Raw genomic sequence first — 19619 nt, forward strand, 5'->3', positions numbered from 1 at the left:
TAAGCCCTTGGAGGTATTTTGAGAATATGAAAAATTAACTTTGAGATTCTGCTAAAATGAAAACATGCAAGGATATTCCTTAGGGTATTAGAAATGGAGTTTAATTGAAAAATCAGGGTAGGGACTAACAAACAGTACAAATATTAAAACGATTAAAGTTTGAGAATAGAGAAAGGAGAGTGGAAAGCCAAGAGCTCACAATAGTAGATGGCACATAACAGAAAGCTAAACAAAGGGAAAAAAGGAAGCTACAATAAGTAATGCAAAGAAGTAGATAGTTAGGGAAGCCAAGGAGAAAAGAACTGTAAGAAGGTAATCAACCACATACAGGCCAAAGACATAGCAAATACGAAGGACCTGAAAAAACACATATAGCTGGCTTAAAAAAAGATCACTGGAGACTCCCAATTTTCAGTAAAATTATGCTTGAAGAGAAAAGTGAGCAGAGATGGACAGTACATTCAAGAAATCTGATTACAGAAGAGAAGGTCCATCCATAGGTTGGCTGAGTTCTTGTTTCTGAAATAATCTCTGGAGGAACTTTTAAGAAGCCTGAAAGATTCAACTAACTATTTTAAACTCTTCTGGAAAAGTATATGCATATACTCCTTTGAAACCCCTATGATTGTAAGTTATAAATCCCTCTTTCTTGATAACTGTTATGCTTTAGCCAGTAGTAAATCAAGCTCTCTTAATACATGTTTTGAAATGTTCCAACTACATTTATTTTATTTTTATTTAAAAAGTAACATGGAATTGGAAAACAATAGAAAATACAGGGTATAAAGATATTACTCAAAAAAATTAAGCTTTTGTTATATTTTTTGTAATTTAATCTTATTTTAAATGCTTCATCAGGCTTATACACAATTATGTATCCATTTACATGACCTTGCAACATAAGCATTTTACATGATAACTCTGTGAACCGTCAAGTTTACAACTGTTGCACTGATCACATGGATATCTCATTCAATGATTTACTCAGCAATTACAAAATAAGTTTATTTCTCATTTTCAGCCAGAATTTTATAAAACACCATCTTTCACATATGTTTTGAATAGTTTCATAATTGAAATTATGAAACTCAAATATGCAGAAAACATGTAATACCCAAGTTGCTTTCCACCTGGAATCATTGTTTTAATTTCTCTTCCCATCAATAGTGGACTCGAGTAGTTATATTTTTCACAAAATCTCTAGCATTAGGTGGTTGTATTTGTTTAAAATATGCTAAAATATATGCTAATGTGATAAGCAATGCTAGATACCTTATTTAAATGTTCCACATTTTCCACATGAACCAGTTGAATTGTCTATTTCTTCATTTACGGTTTATTTATTTGTGTGACTTCTTTATACATTAGGGATAGTAACCTTCTATCTGTAACATCCGTTACAAAACATTTTCCCAGTTGACAAATGTTTTTTGTTTTTAAGTTTGTGATTTGATTTCAAGTTCCAAAAGATTTTCCACACACAGATATCAAATGATTCCAGTTTAACTTTTTCCCCAATAGTAAAAACTTCCCCTAGAACATTTAATTGAATAATCGTGCTCTTTCTCATTGACTCCATTCATTTACTCTAATTTCACATAGACTTATTCTGTTTGCTTTAAAAGGCAATTTTTAATGACTTACATGTGGATATGAAATTGGTTGTTGTTGCAAATGAAGTGGATATTTTTGAAAAATCACATTTTAAAGCTACCCTCCAAATATGAATAAGGTTTGAATAGGAATGAGCATTGAATTTTATCACACCTATTAGACTTTGAGATACTTACTAAACCAATCTTTTCTTGTTACTGTAAGTTTTAATAAGCTTTATTTGGTCAAAGCCTTGCATTTTGTCAGTATTTCACTTAGGATTTTTATATTTATATGAATTAATTCAGTGGGGTCCTAATTTTGTGCTCTCTATGTCACTATTATTTAGAGGTTATATTCACATAAAATTAGGAGATTATTATTTTTCTCTCTACTCAAGAACAAGAGACTTCTAAAAAATTTTGGAAGCAGACAACATAATTACCTACATAGAAAGCATAAACAGACCTATATAAAAACAATTAGAAGATTTACTCACTACAAAATCAGTAGCTTTTTTACATAATAGCCAATTGGGATATAAAATTAAAATATCCTATTTAAAATAATAACATACATAAAAATGTAGCAAAATATGTATAAAACCTCCAAAAGATTTTGAAATTCAGAGCAAGACATAAACATCAAGGTTACATTTTCCAAATTAATCTATAAATACAATGATCAAAATCCCAACGGGTGACATATTAAAAAATGTCTATTAAAATTGTGTTGCTATATTTACTAAATATTAATAGGAGAATGCATGACTCAAAATATTCATGAATGGTATACTATACAGTAGTTTAAAATAAGTGAATTAAAATGCTGTCTATTTAACATGGATAAACCTCAAACAGTACCTAGTGAAATAAAACTATACAATGATACTCATAATACTGTTAATATTTCTAAAACCTATTAATGAATAAATATTTGTGGATCCATAAACCAAGTATAAAGACATTCAAGTGTAATAGTTTCTGAATTCATAACAGTGGAGAAAGAGACCAGGGAGGAGAACTCTTGGGGCCTGAATTATTTCTATAATATCTTCTTTTGTAAAAAGCAAATTTTAAAAAGCTAAAAATCAAAATAGAGATATAAATCATGATAAAATGCCAGGCTTATAACCTCGGTTTAATTTACAATTTATCATCTTTTAAATAATATTCTCAACTTTTCTAATTGTGTAACTGTGTGTTTGGCAAATATTTATCTAGTACGTACTAGGAACTGTTTTAGGTAGTAATTAAGCATTTGTGACCAGGGCAAAGATCTTTCCCTTATGGAGCTTATATTTTGGTGGGAGAAACTATTATATACTTTGCAGCATCAGAAGTGCTTGAAGAAAAATAAAACAGGGTGAGAACTCCAGCCCTATTTCCTGGTGCCCCAGCTACTTTAATTAATAGTACAAGTAGTTCCCGAGAGAGGTTGCTGATCGTCATACTGCTTTCCTTTCTAACTCTTAATCCGATACAATAATGTTCGTGTTCTTCTCTTTCCTTTTATGAAACTCAGGTCAATTGACTTATTTTTTTAGACTTTGAATCCATAATTTCCCTGAAAATACAGTAACTTTCCCCTGTAGCTGTTATATTACAAGAAAGAATACTTTTTGTGTGGTAGTCAGTCAATGCCAACACTCACTACAACCCAGCAGCTCCGGTCTTAGGCGCTATTGGCTGAAATATGTATTAATTTTTCTGGGCTTTTGAATTTTTGAAAATTACTTTTTATTTACACATGAGGAAAAACTGGATGGATTAAAATTCTAGGATCATATGCTGTCTCCCTCATAACTAGGTATCGTATAATTTTTTCCTGAATTTTAGGAGGAAAAATACAGGGCTGCCAGAATCCTCCTTTTCTACTTGGATATTTATTATATACTTAGACATTTTGCCCTTTATCTGTAAACGTTTCATCCAGATATATGCTGGTGTAGTTTATACTTTTCTAATTCTTCTGAAATGGAATTCTTCTAAAAATTTAAAACTTTTATCTCAAGAAATTTTGTTGTACATTTAGTGACTATTTTTTTAAAATCCTGATTTATTTAGGAATACTGTTTTCAGAGAGAAGCTTTCTCCTCTGAGTTCTGAAGATAGTATCTTTTTCTTGTTGTATAGAATTTTTGTTTCAGATGCCCTTTATTGGGTTTTATATGTTCACTTATCCTCAAATGAGATGTATTTAGACATAGATTTTTCAATGTGTATGTGAACTGGATTAACCTTAGCCACTTTTTAAATTTTTTGTGGGTACATGAGATGTTTTGATACAGGCATGCAATGTGAAATAAGCACATCCTGGGGAAGGGGATATCTATCTCCTCAAGCATTTATCCTTTTACTTACAATCCAGTTATACTCTTTAAGTTATTTAAAAATGTACCATTAAGTTGTTATTGACTATAGTCACCCTATTGTGCTATCAAAGAGGGTCTGTCTTCTTAACTTCCTTTGGTTACTGACAGATGCAGTTGGTCTGAAGCCAGGGCTGTGGGGATGCATAGTCCCTTAGTGACTGACTTCATCTGAACTGACTTGGCTCCCATTACTACATTTATTTAATTCACTTTAGTGATCACCAAGAAGAAGACACCCTGACGGTCTCATCCTTCAAGGTGTATTATTCCCTAGTCTCTTCCCGCTTATAATGTCTGGTGGGAATACACACTGCCAAATGGAGAGAACCTTTTTATACCTCTACCTCTCTCTGCTCGATAGTCATGTTTGCTAGTAATTGTGGTGCATGAATAGATTTGAGAGATGCTGATAGGTCAAGTTAAATAGATAATGAGTGTCTACCTCTGAAACAGTTATCAGGCATTAGTTGGGGTTGAAAGTTGTTTTGTTTATTTTCCCCCAACTGCTGTGTGTTTCCAGGTGGAAACAAGTAACAGTGACTGGCCAAATCCACATGTTACCTACTGCCCAAGTTCTTCTCTTGTTTGACAATCTATCCAATTCTGTGGATTCCAAAAGACAAGCTAGTTGTCAGTGGAAAGAATCCAGAACTGAAAAATAAGACCTACCACTAATATTGCCCCCTTTATTGAAACGTGTTCAAAATACTAAGCCTCAACTTCTTTATGTCTGAAACAAAAAGACTGGACCAAATGATTTCCAAGGCTCCCTTTAGCCCTAAAATTCTTCCATCTAAATATGTTTCAATCCTAAAATATTTAAAGTTAGGATACCTAAATTCCCAAGGCAATTCTAAAAGATAATTCACCAACATGGTGACTTACCTCATGGATTTCTTACTAACCTCTCATCAATTTCTCAGCAACACACTTCAGCAAACTGTAGCCATGGAGACTTACTGTTGATTGAAAAAGCTTGTATCTGCTACTTTACGTTAAGTAAGTTTAAAGTCCAGAAAGCCATGAAAATAGGGAGTCCTAGGAAACAAAGTTAATTTAAGTATGTCTACATAATTGCTGTGGAGTTTGTGACATATACCAATGTTACAGTCAATGATACACTGCATTTCAACAGTGGCCCATAAGATTATAATAACATCATAGCACAACATGTTTGTGGTAAAGAAAGATGGTGTAAATAAGCCTGCTGCACTGCCAGTCATTAAAAAGTATAGCAATATAATTATGTACAGTTAGAAAAGACTCAAGTTAAAAATTTTAAAAAATGATGTTGAGGATTCTGACCCTGTGTAGGCCTGGGCTAATAGTTTAACAACAACCACCAAAAAAACTTTTAAGTAAAAAAAAATCTTTAAAATAGAAAACATTTTACAGAATAAGGTTATAAAGAATGATGTTTTTATACAGCTTGAGCTATGTGTTACTACAAAAGAGTCAAAAGGTTAAAAAATAGTTTACAAAGTAAAAGGTTACAGAAAGGCTAGTTTATTATTGAAGAAAGTCTTTTATAAAGTAGCCTGTTTAGAGAGAGAGTCTACAGGGTGTACGATAATGTCTTAGGCCTTCATATTCACTCATCACTCAGGCATTGACTGACTCAGCCAGGGTAACTTTCAATTCCACAAGCTCCATTCATGGTAAGGGCTCAATGTAGGTGTCTTGTTTTTGTGTTGTATACTGTATCTTCTCTATGTTTAGCTATGTTTAGATACACAAATACAGGTGGTACAACTGCTTACACTATTCAGTACGGTAACATAGTGTAAAGGTTTGTAGCCTAGGAACAATAAACTGTACCCTACCACTTAGAAGCGTCATGGGCTATACCACCTAGGTTTGTGTAAGCACACTCGATGATGTTTGCACAATGAAGAAATCACCTAACAAACACATTTTTCAGAATTTATACCCGTCATTAAGTCACGTGTGACTGTAGAGTTTAGTAAAGTGAAAATGCAAAATAAATGTTAGAAAATCCTAAGCTAGCTAGGTCCTACATAAGTAATTTTTTAAATCTTTTGTTTCATGTCCTGTCTTTTAGTGTAGCAATATTTTAATTGCCATTAAAACTAAACCAGGTCAAAGTTTGCTTTTTCCTCTTTGATGTAAAAAAGAAAAAAGTGGAGGGGCAGGGAGGAGGGATGTGGGGAGAAGGTGTTCAATGAGCATCAGAGCACAGTATATACTATATCTTATAAGTTAGAGATCTGAAGTCAAATCTCAGCTTTGCTCTTTATTATTACTTAGTTGCCTGTTTAAGGCAACTAACCTCTGAATCCCAGTCTTACCATCTGTAAAATGTACATACTACCTTACTAGATCTTATACCTGAAACACTTGGCACAATGCCTGGCATACATAGGTAATAAAAAGTTGTAGCCATTATTGTTATCGCTGCCATGAATTCTTCCAAATATATATTAAATAACATGGAAATAATGAGCAAAGACCAGGGAAGAAAGCACTGGAAGGGATGAGAGAGGAAAAAAAGCCTAAGTCATTGCCCATTTATTCATCATCTACCATCTTGGATGATGCCTAATGACTTACAGAACTGAATGTGGAGGTAGGTCCTTGCAATCCAGAGTCCTGGACCTGAAGATGGAGGAGCTATGGGGCAGAGGAGCCTGATATTTAATTGTGATATTGCCAGAGTGGTTGACCTTCATAAATAATCTACCTCCTGTTTTGTGGGGCCCAGCAAAGGTGCATGGGGCCAGATTCAAATTTGTCAGAAACTGAAGCAATTGGTTAACCTATAGGGGTCATTTGAGAAGCTGTGATGTGTTTTCTATATCATGTTTCATATAGCTCACTACCGATTAAAAGCATTATATGAGTAGTCATTATTAAATGTGTGAGACTGTTCATTCCCTCACACAGCATACTAAAATTATGGTAGGTGAGAGATTCCAGTAAGGTGCTTATAAATCCTGTGTTATAATGACAGTAAGCAGGAATTTTTAATCCTCAAAAGCTGCTCTTCTGAAGAGAAGTTCAAATAAAGCAGACAGTGAGCTCTTTGAGCTTCCTGCCCTCTGTCTGTGTATACTCACAAGGGCACTACTCATTCTTGAAGTATTCATGACCCAATAATGTTAGTGACAAAGGGCACACTGTAGACACACAGATGGTGACTTCACATGTCGTCTAATCCCTATGGATTTAGAATAAGCAAGACCATAAAACAGGCATAGCCTCTCATTAAAATTTTCTGAATTGCTCGCTAAAACTTTGTTGAATAAATAGTACGATGTTAGATTATTTCCATGTTCAAATCCATAGGAAAGGGAAATATAGGCTGCCTTTTTGGGCAAATAACTGGTCGATTGAGTATCCTGTGTTCAACTTCAAAGTGCTTTGGTTCAATTTCATTTTTACCCTGGGATAGACAATCGACAAATTGCACCGTACACATCCTGTTCAAGGACATAGTAAGGCAAATCTTCCGAAGGTGAGGTAAAATATGTTGCACAATATAACACACATGTAACTCACATGTGACTGAATTAAGCAGCTTTTAGAGTTTCAGTATCAAAAGCATTAAATGAATCAATGGAAGTATGTGTTTAGTTCTTTTCACAGTAATACAGGGCTATGAAAAGAACGGGAGACAAACTGTGCAAAGTAATCTGGATAACTTAGGGAAAAACGTAAAATTCTACCGTGAGTTTTAAAAACATTTTGTCAAAAAACAAAAAACCTCTTACTGTCAATTATAAATGTACAGGGAAATTTAAAATACAGTAAAAATATTTGTTTAATGAGTTTTATTGTAAAAGTCTTTTTAAGAGCAGTTTGAACAGTGTTTGCCTCTTTCTTCTCGTGGTATAGTAAGGGGCAAGCAGCTTTTCTACGCCTTGGAAATGGATCCAAATTTAGGACTATGACAATCCACCAACATTGTAATCCTTTCAGCTTTGTATGTCATCACCTATCTGAGAGTTCCGTAAATGTGAGCTTTTCTCCATGTAAATTTTGCTAAGATACCTGTATCTTTCTCCTCACTTATGTCAATAAGCCCAACGTGGATGCTTGTCTAGAATCTCTCCAATGGCAGTAGTGTCACCATTCCGAGGGTCATTGATTGCTTAGATTAACTCATTTGCACTCTACGCATGATTCACTCTAGCATTACCCCTTATCCTTTCTTTGCTGCACTTTCATCTTTCCTGAGCAAGTCCATCTATCTTTTGATTATCCAGGTTCGTAAAATAATCACGTGGGTTTATAACTGCAAAACAAAGGGGCCACACTTTGTTGTGTGTGTGTGAACAGGTACACAGTGACCAATCACCTCCTTTACTTTGAAAGAAGAGACGGGTCACTAATGATATGTTTCTGCTATCCACATAGTGATTAGTGGACTACAGAATTAGCTTGTGAAGTTTGCCCTTTATGCAATTACACACATTTCATATACCATGGTAACTGAAATTTGAACTGATCAGAGGGACACTAATGTTGTTTAAACTGTGCAAGCAACTAGTTTCAGCCTATTTAATCAACAAATATTTAATTGCCCATGTAATGCACATCAAAGCATTGCATTGTATGAATGAGAAGTATGGATTATTAATAATTATGCAGATTTTTCTCCTTAACAGAATGCCTTTATTAACTGTAATACTAGCTATAGCATGAGTACTAGAGAGTGGTATAAACTTAGGGCCATGAAAGCAGAATCGTGTAGTTCCAAAGTGAAAATTCTTTGACTATTAAGCAATAAGAGCAATGATAATCAATACTTTCTAGCCCATTGTTTCTAACCTACAATTGTCAGAAAATGTATGTTCCTCATTGCACTTTAGGGTTGTACTACCTTACACAGCCAGTTCTCAAGACTATGTTTGACGTAACTGAAGAGTCAATTTTGTCTTAGAAAAGGAAATATGTATTTTGAGAGTCTAGTAAATGTTTCCACCCAGGAGGTTTCAGAAAAGTGTTCAGGCACTGCTGAGTACATAAGCAAGATTTTTAAATCCTCCGCCCCTGACGTCAATACAACCGTCAATATCTGATTAGAAAACACACACACACAGCTACGGTGTATAAATGGAAGACCGCAGACAAGCAATTTGAGAAAGGAAAAACTTACCTTGTATACGTTTAGAGTCCCTTCTTAAAGGTTTTAGGCACATTTCCTTAGATGTTACCTGTTTTAAAACAACGTAAGTCTTCCTTCATAACGAAGGACACCAAAACTCACATATTGCCCTACTTAGAATGTTATGGCCAGGTGCAGTACTTTGGGATCTCCCAGTCCAGGTTCATACTGTATTAGTTACTCGTGCTGCTAGAAAATTACTCATTTCTTAAGGTTTCATTCTGCTCACATTAAAGCTTTGGCTCTATTCTCGGCCGCGCATGGCAGCTCACACCCATAATTCCAGCACTTTTGGGAGGCCCAGGCGTGGTGGTCCACACTTCTAGTCCCAGGTACTTGGGAAGCTGAGGTGGAAGAATCACCTGAGCCCTACATGTGGAGCCTGGAGTGAGCTATGATTGCACCACTGTGCTCCAGCTTGAGCAACAGAGCAAGACCTTGTCTCAAAAAAAAACCCTCTCTCCCTAAAGCAGGCTATAATCGTGCCTTCAGCAGTACAAAGAGTAAAAGATAAAGGTATGACCTCTTTCTCCTGGTGGTAGTCTCCCTGGCGTGGGTGGAGGAAGGAAAGAAAAAAGATGACTCCATTTGTACTTCAGTGGTGACCTTTAGTGGTGAGGGGTCATTGTCTATTTGGTTAGTGTGAAGAAGGGTTGTTCTAAAATTCTTATGTCCAAAGTGACCACTTTCTATCTTGCAGTCCTTTTATCATCAAATGGCTGTGCCAAGGAGAGAGGCCCTTGTGGTGAACTGGCTCATCTCAGCAGGTCCTCTTGAAAGGTTTTGGCCCAAATCCTGATGATTCTCTCAAGATAGAAACTGAAAGTCTTTTAGAATCTTTTGTTCTGGGCTTTCAGCATTAGCCTTCATTTTTATGAAAATAAGATCTTTATTAATCTAATACATTGCAAATGAGACTGCAAAAGTTATAATCCCTATGGTAGAAATGAAAACTCCACATAACTTTGACAAAAATACTGTGCTTTTAAAAACTATACTGTAGATAAACTTGTAGCATAATAATTCGTTATAGTTTATAATAGCAAGGAATTCATTGAAATATGGTTAAATTATATATTCATATAATGGATTAAATATATCAAACATTAATGTTTTATTTTCCATGCATGTAGTTGTTGAACATGTACTTTGTAGTGGCAGCTTTATCTACACTGAACTGGAATGACCTCCATGATATATTTTTAGGTGAAAAGAAAAGGACCTGGTAACTGGGGAAAAATGTGTACGTTCATAAAAGATATGTTAATGTGAATATAGTAAGAGGTTGGTGTTGTCCTCATTTTACAAATAAGAAAACAGAATCATAGAATCAGTGGTGGCATACTGTGATTTGAATTTATGTTTCTCTGAACCCAAATCACAGGCCCTTTGCAGCACAATAAGTTTAACCCCTGACTAATCTTTTCCAGGAGAGAGATGACTTTTTAAAATGCTATCGGTACACCTTATAAATTGTTGTAATACATTTGCGTGTGGGTCTCCCCTGGCCAACTGTGAGTTTCATGAAGGCAAGGACCCTAACAAAGCTACCTTTCTGTTCCCAGTGCTCTGGTATGGCACATTGTAGAAAAGTTCTTAAAGTAATAAAAATCAGTGGTGCATCCTTGTGTGCAAGGCTAGTAAATCAACCCTAGTTCTTTGAACCCTCATAATAGTAACAGAATGTCTTAGGATTTCTGCAGGCCCAATGAAATCTTAGTTCAATGGGGTAATTATTACATCCAAGCTTCAAACTTGCATATCATACTTAAGTGAATATTTATCATCACCTACTATGCACTATTAATGGAAAGAACTATTCATTTCCAATAATAAATTTTATGAATGAAATTGTCCATTATTAACGAGTCTGAAAGCTCAGGCCAGTAAACTTCTTCTTATTTTCAGGTCGTTCCTCCAAAGATGCCGTAGGTCAGATATCTGTTAATGTGGACATCACTGCCACCCCAGGAACGGGCGAGCATAAAGTCACTGTAAAAGGTATACTTCTGGTCTAGATCAATCAAAACAGCCTTCTAAACTTCTACAGCAGTACTGATATCAGCAATGTAACTTTTCTTGCATTAAAAAAAACTGCATAATTATTTTAGGGCATGCACAAAATTTCCTAATGAAACCCAAACTTTTGATTAGAAAAATATCAATAGCACTAATGTTTAGCATGCATTATTCAAGATATATAAATGCAGTTTTTAAATATCCAAACTTACTTTATCAGATATTTATTTTGTGGTTGGTGCCATGATATTCATTGAACACTTGCACTTTAAATATTAAGTCAGTATGTTCTTACTATTCACAAAACCTACCGCTTTTTCTATATGATTTCCAACAACTGGCTTAGAGTTCTTTGTCATGAGTGGCTTGATTTGTTGGTTTTATATTGTAAAAACAGCCTGAATGCAGGGGTAATTTCAAAGATGAAATTAAAGGATTAGCATTTTGTTCACAATACGCTCGTTCTATTTTTATATTAGTCACTTCAATACCCACTTTGAGCAAAACCAGGGTTGCCCAATATATTTCAGAATTACAATTACATTACGTATTGTATCTTTACGTCATAAAAGTAAAATAGCTATATTTTAGAATAGATTATATACAGTACCATATACTTTCAATTTCCTTAAATATTTTTGAAAAATATGTTGCCAACATGTGAAAGTTTAGTGAATATTTTGCAGTAGTGATTTTAATTATAAGACACTTCGCTTGAGGATGAGCAAAGGTATTTACACACAAGAATGTTCATTTAGTAATTTTTTATGATGACTGAAATTTAAAAACAGCTATAATATCTAACCAGTGACTGGCTAAATACAGGATGAAATATATCCGCAGAGCAAAATATTATTAGCAGTTGAAAAAATATATAATGAATTAGAAAATTAGCCATGATAGACTTAAAAAAATAAAGCCATATACAAAATGATATTATAATGTGTTGCAATCTTATAAATAAAGTAACTAAATATTGAAAACATACAATCCAAAATATTGTCATTGACTGGTAAATTTATAGATTTTATCTATTTCCTGATGAGCATATCTTAATGTTTAATATGAACAACACCATGTTTTTACGAAGAGGAGGAGAGTGCTAACTTTTCATTAGTAACAGATGGCATTTTAATTGCAGCTAACTTTTCACCAAAGCCACACAGCTTAAAGCTGAAAGCTCCATCAGGTGTGCCTTCCGGAAAGAAAATTGTATTTTATTGTCTTGGAGTACAGTGTCTTGTCAGTGGGGTTAGGGCACTATTATTAACTTTTGGCTTCATAAATCACTTTTAAAATTTCACTCTAAATTTCCACACATTTGTTTGCTAAAATGTGATCTGTCCTTTGCTTTTTTAGTGATTGCTATTAATGACCTAAACTGGCAGACCACAGCAATGTTCCGCCCCTTTGTGGAAGTTTGTATACTGGGACCCAACCTCGGAGACAAGAAGAGAAAACAAGGCACAAAAACAAAAAGCAACACATGGTCACCAAAGTACAATGAAACATTTCAGTTGTAAGTCCTAAACCCACCTTACTTATTCCACCAGGCAATAGTTACTGTACAGCTGACCTTACTGAGGGATTCAGAGCGGGAAGGGCTCTGTCTTTAGTTCCCTTCCATTCATTCCATATCTGTTCAGTGCCTGCCATGTATCAGCCAATGTTATAGTCATTAGGTGTATATATCATAGGAGGTGTCTGAATGAATCTTTTGCAGTGCACTCACGTAAGTTACTTTCTACGGATGAGGAATGTATGATAAAGTCACAAAATATTTGTCATAAGGCATTAAATACGATATGCAGAACTATGTGGTAAGTGCTATGACTAGCTGCTTTGCCTGGGAGGTCAGGGAAGCCTCTCTGAGCACGTGACTTTTAAACTGAAACCTGTCCAAATAAAAAGCCAGGCATGGAAGTGCAGAACATTTCAGACAAAGTGAAATAGGTAGTACAAGGACTCTAAGGCAACAGCAAGTCTGGGATATTTAAGAAGCAGCACATCATAGATAAAGGAGTGAGATCCAATTACTTTGGAGAGGCCAAGGTACAGATGCTGTGTCACATAGGGCTTCTCCATTCTAAGTTCAATAGGTGGTCCACTAAAGGGTTTTCAAATGAAGAGATGAACAATGTGATTTACATCTTTGTTCGTTGTGTACAGAAATAATTATACGGCGGTAAGACCAAATATGTAAAGATCAGTTAAAAGGCTATTGCAATAGTCCAGCCAATAGCTATTAGTGACTAACCAGATCCTAGTAGGGAGATAGATGGAGAAGATTCTGTATCATGTGTGGAAAGTAGATTCTTGCCATAGGCTGGAGGTAGAACATGAAAGAGTAATTCCCAAGAACACTCAATTTAGAGTAATTCAAAATGAGCTTACTTACAAAGGAATTTACAAAGCAGTTAAGTGTAGAGAAATGTGAGTAACCATGGGACCTGGGGCTAATAGTAACTAGGCTATTACCATGCTTATGCCTGAAAAGAGGAGAGAAAGAGTCATTACTAAAATTAGGAAAGTGAAAACTTGATGTATGCTGGAAATGTATTATTCAATTGCACCATTAATGGAAAGAACTATTCATTTCTTTTCAGTTAGATGTATACATTTCAAGTATACATCAAGTTTGAAATGTATACGTCAATGTATACTTGCCTGGAAAGCAGCAGTGACATTCCATAGAGGGCAACAGCCTACCAGAGGCAGCCTCACAGGCAAAGAGCCAGGGAAATAAAGACGCTGACCTCACTGCCTACCTCTTGCTGGGGTTCCCTTTTGGCCAAAATCTACTGGAAGCAAGAAGACACCCTACTGAGATAGTCCCAACAGATGAGTTTTCTATTGCAAACAGCAAAAAGGAGGGTGGATCCACAGCGGGGAAAGTGGGTGACACCTGGCACTGAATAAAATCAAGGATGATCCCTAAGTTTTTGGCATGAGTAGTTGGGAAGATAGTAATTTACCAAGATGGAAGAAGAAATGACAAAAATGTTGTTTTAAATCTATTAATTTGGAGATGGCTGTCAGACTCTCAAGAGATGTCATTGAATTCAATAAATATAAATAATCTAACCTGGGAATGGATACATAGAGAAGTTACTAGGCCTAGGACAAAGCCCTAAGGATTTACATGCCAAAATAGTCTCTTACAGGTTTTTTGTTCATGATTTCCTATAGTCGTTTCAGCACTCTGCTCTGAATGTTTCACCCTCTTATCACTTATTAAACCTGAAGTATCCTCCTCTATCAAAAGGGTCCTAATAGATCACATTCCCTGCTAATAAACCAGCTTACAACATTTCACTATCTACTTCTCCACCACAGACAAAAACCTGGACCCAACTAAAGTTTCTTGTTAGATATAACACAGTGAGCTACTTAAAGGCAGCATTTTTCATTCATGAGATCTGGTTCCCATCATATCCCTTAGACTTCCATTTTCTTTCACATTATTTCAGATTCTCCCTAAATACAAAGTTTAGTTACCAATGTTTCCTAGAAATGAAAGTTTGACTCTGCAAAATGTTTCATCAGAAAAAAATCACCTGTAAAAGGAAGGAATTTGGAAGCCGGTACTGCTACTGCTGAGGCCTAGATATACATTCATTAGAAAGTAAAGAACACGAGAATGAACAAAAATCAGGGGTGGAGGAAGACTATGTCTACCATATCCCCACTTGGCCTTCTTTATTATGTTGACACGAACAAGAGGAGAGGCCACACACTTCTTCACAGGTCTAACTGTTACCGTAGGAAAGAATTGGCATTGAAGAATCACCAGGCTCTGCTGGAATTGATGTACTCTGGAGATTTGTATCCAATTTAGCATAATAATTGTGAGTAGGGCTTGATAGGCTGTGCAGTGTATTCCCCTGAGAAGAGACTCCTAGATATAATAGCTTATTCAGGATTTGGAGGTAAAGTGAGAGGTAGTAACTGATATTGAAATGGCATAGAAATTCTGCCAAGAGGTATCCATTACCCTGGCCTAGCCCCCATGACCCCTGTCCAACTCCACCGTACCCACAATCAGGAGACCCTGCCTCTACTGATTAAGTGTAACATAGTAACATAGTATCTTAATTCCCATTTTTTTCTGTTGAAAAAGTCATTTTAAAATTCGCTAAGTCAAATTTAAAGGGTTAAAATACACCGATATTCTATTTGCCAACATAATAATCAGATCCAATGTATACAATTTTCAGCAGTATTTGAGAACCATAATGATGCCTAGTGGAAGTGAAGTCTTTGCTCAAAATGTGTATTTTTAATCCACACAGCATTCTGGGAAAGGAAAATCGACCAGGGGCTTATGAACTTCATCTCTCAGTTAAGGATTACTGCTTTGCCAGAGAAGATCGAATTATCGGAATGACAGTCATTCAGCTACAGAACATAGCAGAAAAGGGAAGCTACGGGGCATGGTATCCGCTTCTGAAAAACGTCTCTATGGATGAAACCGGTTTGACTATCCTAAGAATACTCTCTCAGAGGACCAGTGACGATGTGGCTAAAGAATTTGTAAGACTTAAATCTGAAACAAGATCTACTGAAGAGAGTGCTTGAAACCTAAATTCATAACTATAATTGTTTGACTATTGCATGCATGTGCAAATACATGGGAATGTTTATTTCACTACAGTTCAATGTTTGCCAGTACTCATGTACCATGTCTACAAAAACCTGCTGAACTTTTATACCAATTCTGGTCTTTGGGAAATAAGTGTTCCATGAAGTGCCAAAATTATGATGTAAAGTGAAATATCAAGAACACCTTTTAAAATGTTTATTTATTTTGTTTCTTTACCAATTTCACATTCATTAAACATAATAATTTTTAAAAACTAGTCTTTTGAGTTTGCCCATCAGTTGTCTTTGTTAAATTAGATTATATTGCCTGTAGATCAGAAAACATTTATTACTCAATTTCCATTTTATTTACTTACTTACCTCATTATAGATGTCTTACAAATACCCTTTTCTACCATAACTAGAAATGCAGTCACTTCTAGAAAGCATTTGTAATTTTATAGTCGCAGATATTGTGATTTTTGCATACAAAAATTAAAAATAGAAAAGGTGGGAAATATTTTCTGCTGACCAGTTTCCAACCTTTCTGAAATATCACTGTGAAGAAATGCTGTTAAAGCAAACTGACTTACATAAAGCAATGCTAGAGTTTGTTAACAATGTTTGATATATAGAGACAAAACTCTGTTCTCTAAAACTGCCAAGGTCACATCACCTTTGTAAAAATGGTAAGTCAATGCATTTGTCATATAGTGTTATGTCTTGGGTTTACCTTATTTATTTCATTCTTTAAAAAGTCATTAACGGTTTAGAAATGGGATGAAAGGTTTATTGAAAATACCTGTAGGTAACTATACTGTTAATATCTTCCCTCTGACAGTTATGACTCTATAATCAGTTCAGTACTTTATTTTTAAAAATATTCAATGATTAGTATTGAATGCAGCATTACTGTATATTCTACTGATGCCAGAAGTCATGTTTTCATCCACCTAGTGAAAAAATAAATAGTCAAATTAAGTCGGAAGAAATTGCTTAAAATTTTGTAATTTGTATTTATAAGTAAGTCCCAAATGCATCAAATGCAGTAGGAGAACAATGTAATACAGCTTGGTACCTAAAAATATAGCTAAGTTGGTTTTTGAATATAAAACAGTTTATGAATATGTGCATTTTCTGTATTTTTATGATTTGACTTTTTAGTCTATGCCAAAATATATGGCTGTAAAATAGTACTTTGTAATTATAACTAACTTATGGTCATAACTGTTAGTGGACTACTTACAGAAGCAGAAACAAGAGCCTGTTATGATTGATTGTGCTTTGTGAACAAGCTGATCTAATACGTTAAGTACAGAAGTGCTTAATATCATGACTGTCAGAACCATTCTGCTACTGAGGGGGAAATCACAGACCAGTGAGGTGGGCTAATTCATGGTAAACTGTTAGGCCATTGCTTTGTTAATGACTCCTCTAAATGCATAGCGTGATGCGATCCTCTGGCATATGCTTTAATAAATGGACGTATATTGAGCACATGCAGCATTGTATTGTATCTTCTGCCTTTTTATTTCATTTATGCAATATCATCTCATTATTTAGGAATAAAAACTCCAGGCTCTTTTGACCATATGTAATAGTCTTCATATTATTTGGTTCTAACGTCTCATTAAAAGTTTAGATGTCAGAATAGCTATTATTAAAAAGTCAAAAAATAACAGATGCTGGCGAGGTTGTGAAGAAAAATGTTTATACACTGCTGGTGGGAGTGTAAATTACTTCAACTATTGTGGAAAGCAGTGTGGTGATTCCTCAAAGAACTACAAACAAACAGAATTACCATTCGACTAAGCAATCCCACTACTGAGTACATAGCCAAAGGAATATCAAACATTCTACCATGAACACATATGCACGTATATGTCCACTGCAGCACTATTCACAATAGCAAACACATGGAACCAGCCTAAATGTCCATCAACAGTAGACCAGATAAAGAAATACACCATGGAATACTATGCAGCCATAAAAAGAATGAGACCATGTCCTTCACAGTGACAAGGATGGAGCTGGAGGCCATTATCTGAAGCAAACTAACACAGGAATAGAAAACCAAATACTACATGCTATCACTTACAAATGGAAGCTAAACGATGAGGACACATGGACACTAAGGGGGCAACAACAGACACTGTGGCCTACTTGAGGGTAGGAGGAGGGAAAAGATAGATAGATAAGAAAAAGTATCTATCACGTTACTAAGCTTACTACCTGGGTGACAAAATAATCTACACCAAAACCCCTGTGACACTAATTTACCTATATAATAAACCTGGACATGAACCCCTGAATCTAAAATAAAAGTTTAAAAAAAAGTTCAGATATTAAAATTCATTCCACAGGTGTTGCGTTCATAGAAACCACTATATATTGTAATAACGAGGAAAATAAGGAAGAACTAATGTATCTACCTATATATTGCTAAATACTGTTTAGCCCCATGAACAAAATTCAACATGCAACATGGTTAAAATCTTACATTATAAAGTTTTTCATCAATTACTTGAAAAATTCATTCTAGATTTATGTTATAAATATTTTACAGAACACTGACTTAAGCTCTTTAGGAGCACATTAATGTCATAATACATGATACATTTGAGTAAAAGGCAGTCAGGATTTGCATTGATCACTTTAAATTGAGCAAGGTATTTTTTCCCTGACATGTTTAATTGCATCCAATTATTCTGTCTTTTACAATGTATACAATATATATCAAAGGCTAATAGTGGCAGGGTGAATTAAGTCTATTTAGTACTATCATAAAGTACAGGTACTAATTTTGAAATGATTATAAATTCTGTAGACTCTCTTTTCCTCCCAAAGCACAAGTATTCCTGTTGTCTTCAGAACAAAGCCTGTTCTATTCACTTATCCAAATTAGGAGTCCCTCTAAGGTTCCCAGTGATCTCTGTCAATTGAGTGTTGCACTAATGTGTATAGCAATTTATTCATCTTATTCTAGATAAAACACACAAAGGCAGAGCTCTGTTACTCGTCTGTGGATAAACCTCACATTACGAGTCTTTAAAGATACACACGTAAATCAAATTTAGCAAACACAAAGTATTTAAACCCAGAGTAGAGTATTTGCTATTCGAAGGAATTCGAATGCATTAAGGTAAGTAATCAGATGTCCCCATTACAACCTGCTCTAATTTATCTATTTCTAGGATCATTTATATCTTGAATTTATCTTAAATGAGGCACATTTATAAATGACAATTCTAGCTTAATGTCTTTTATTTGGTCTTTTTTAAAAACAATGCTTGAAACAAGATTTTCTCCTTTTTTTTTTTTTTTTGAGACGGAGTCTCGCTCTGTTGCCCAGGCTGGAGTGCAGTGGCGTAATCTCGGCTCACTGCAAGCCCCTCCTCCCGGGTTCACGCCATTCTCCTGCCTCAGCCTCTCCGAGTAGCTGGGACTACAGGCGCCCGCCACCACGCCCGGCTAATTTTTTTGTATTTTTAGTAGAGACGGGGTTTCACTGTGTTAGCCACGATGGTCTCGATCTCCTGACCTCGTGATCCACCCGCCTCAGCCTCCCAAAGTGCTGGGATTACAGGCATGAGCCACCGCGCCCGGCCAAGATTTTCTCCTTTTAATTTCTCTACATTACATAAAGATATGACTATACTAGCTAGCCCCTTTATGGACTACTATAGCTGCTTTAATCTTTATACTCAAATAATAAATGATCATACTTATACATGACTCAGGGAAGATCCTGGAATAAATGTCTAATTCCACCTACTTAGAAAAATTCTTGGGCACACAGGCAAGAGACTGCCCTCCCCTGATATTACCTGTGTTTATACTCAAGTCCTTTGTTGGAAATCGCTGCCCCTTTGCTCTTCTGACTCCCCAGGCCTCCACACATCACTCCTCTCTGTGGTTCAGGCT

At 35.4% G+C, this 19619-nt stretch overlaps 1 protein-coding gene across 1 annotated transcript in view; it reads left to right on the forward strand.

The window, feature by feature from the left end:
* Positions 1-17189, forward strand: part of UNC13C (unc-13 homolog C) — a 620990-nt gene extending 603801 nt beyond the window's left edge. The window contains exons 30-32 of the mRNA XM_032174369.2: positions 11004-11096; positions 12474-12633; positions 15407-17189. Coding sequence (XP_032030260.1) covers positions 11004-11096; positions 12474-12633; positions 15407-15692 — 539 coding nt within the window. The 3' untranslated portion in view covers positions 15693-17189. The remainder of the gene's footprint in view (positions 1-11003; positions 11097-12473; positions 12634-15406) is intronic.
* Positions 17190-19619: the final 2430 nt, after the last annotated feature.

This window comes from Hylobates moloch, unplaced genomic scaffold (genome assembly GCF_009828535.3).
Source record: "Hylobates moloch isolate HMO894 unplaced genomic scaffold, HMol_V3 SCAFFOLD_14, whole genome shotgun sequence".
Lineage (NCBI taxonomy): Eukaryota > Metazoa > Chordata > Mammalia > Primates > Hylobatidae > Hylobates > Hylobates moloch.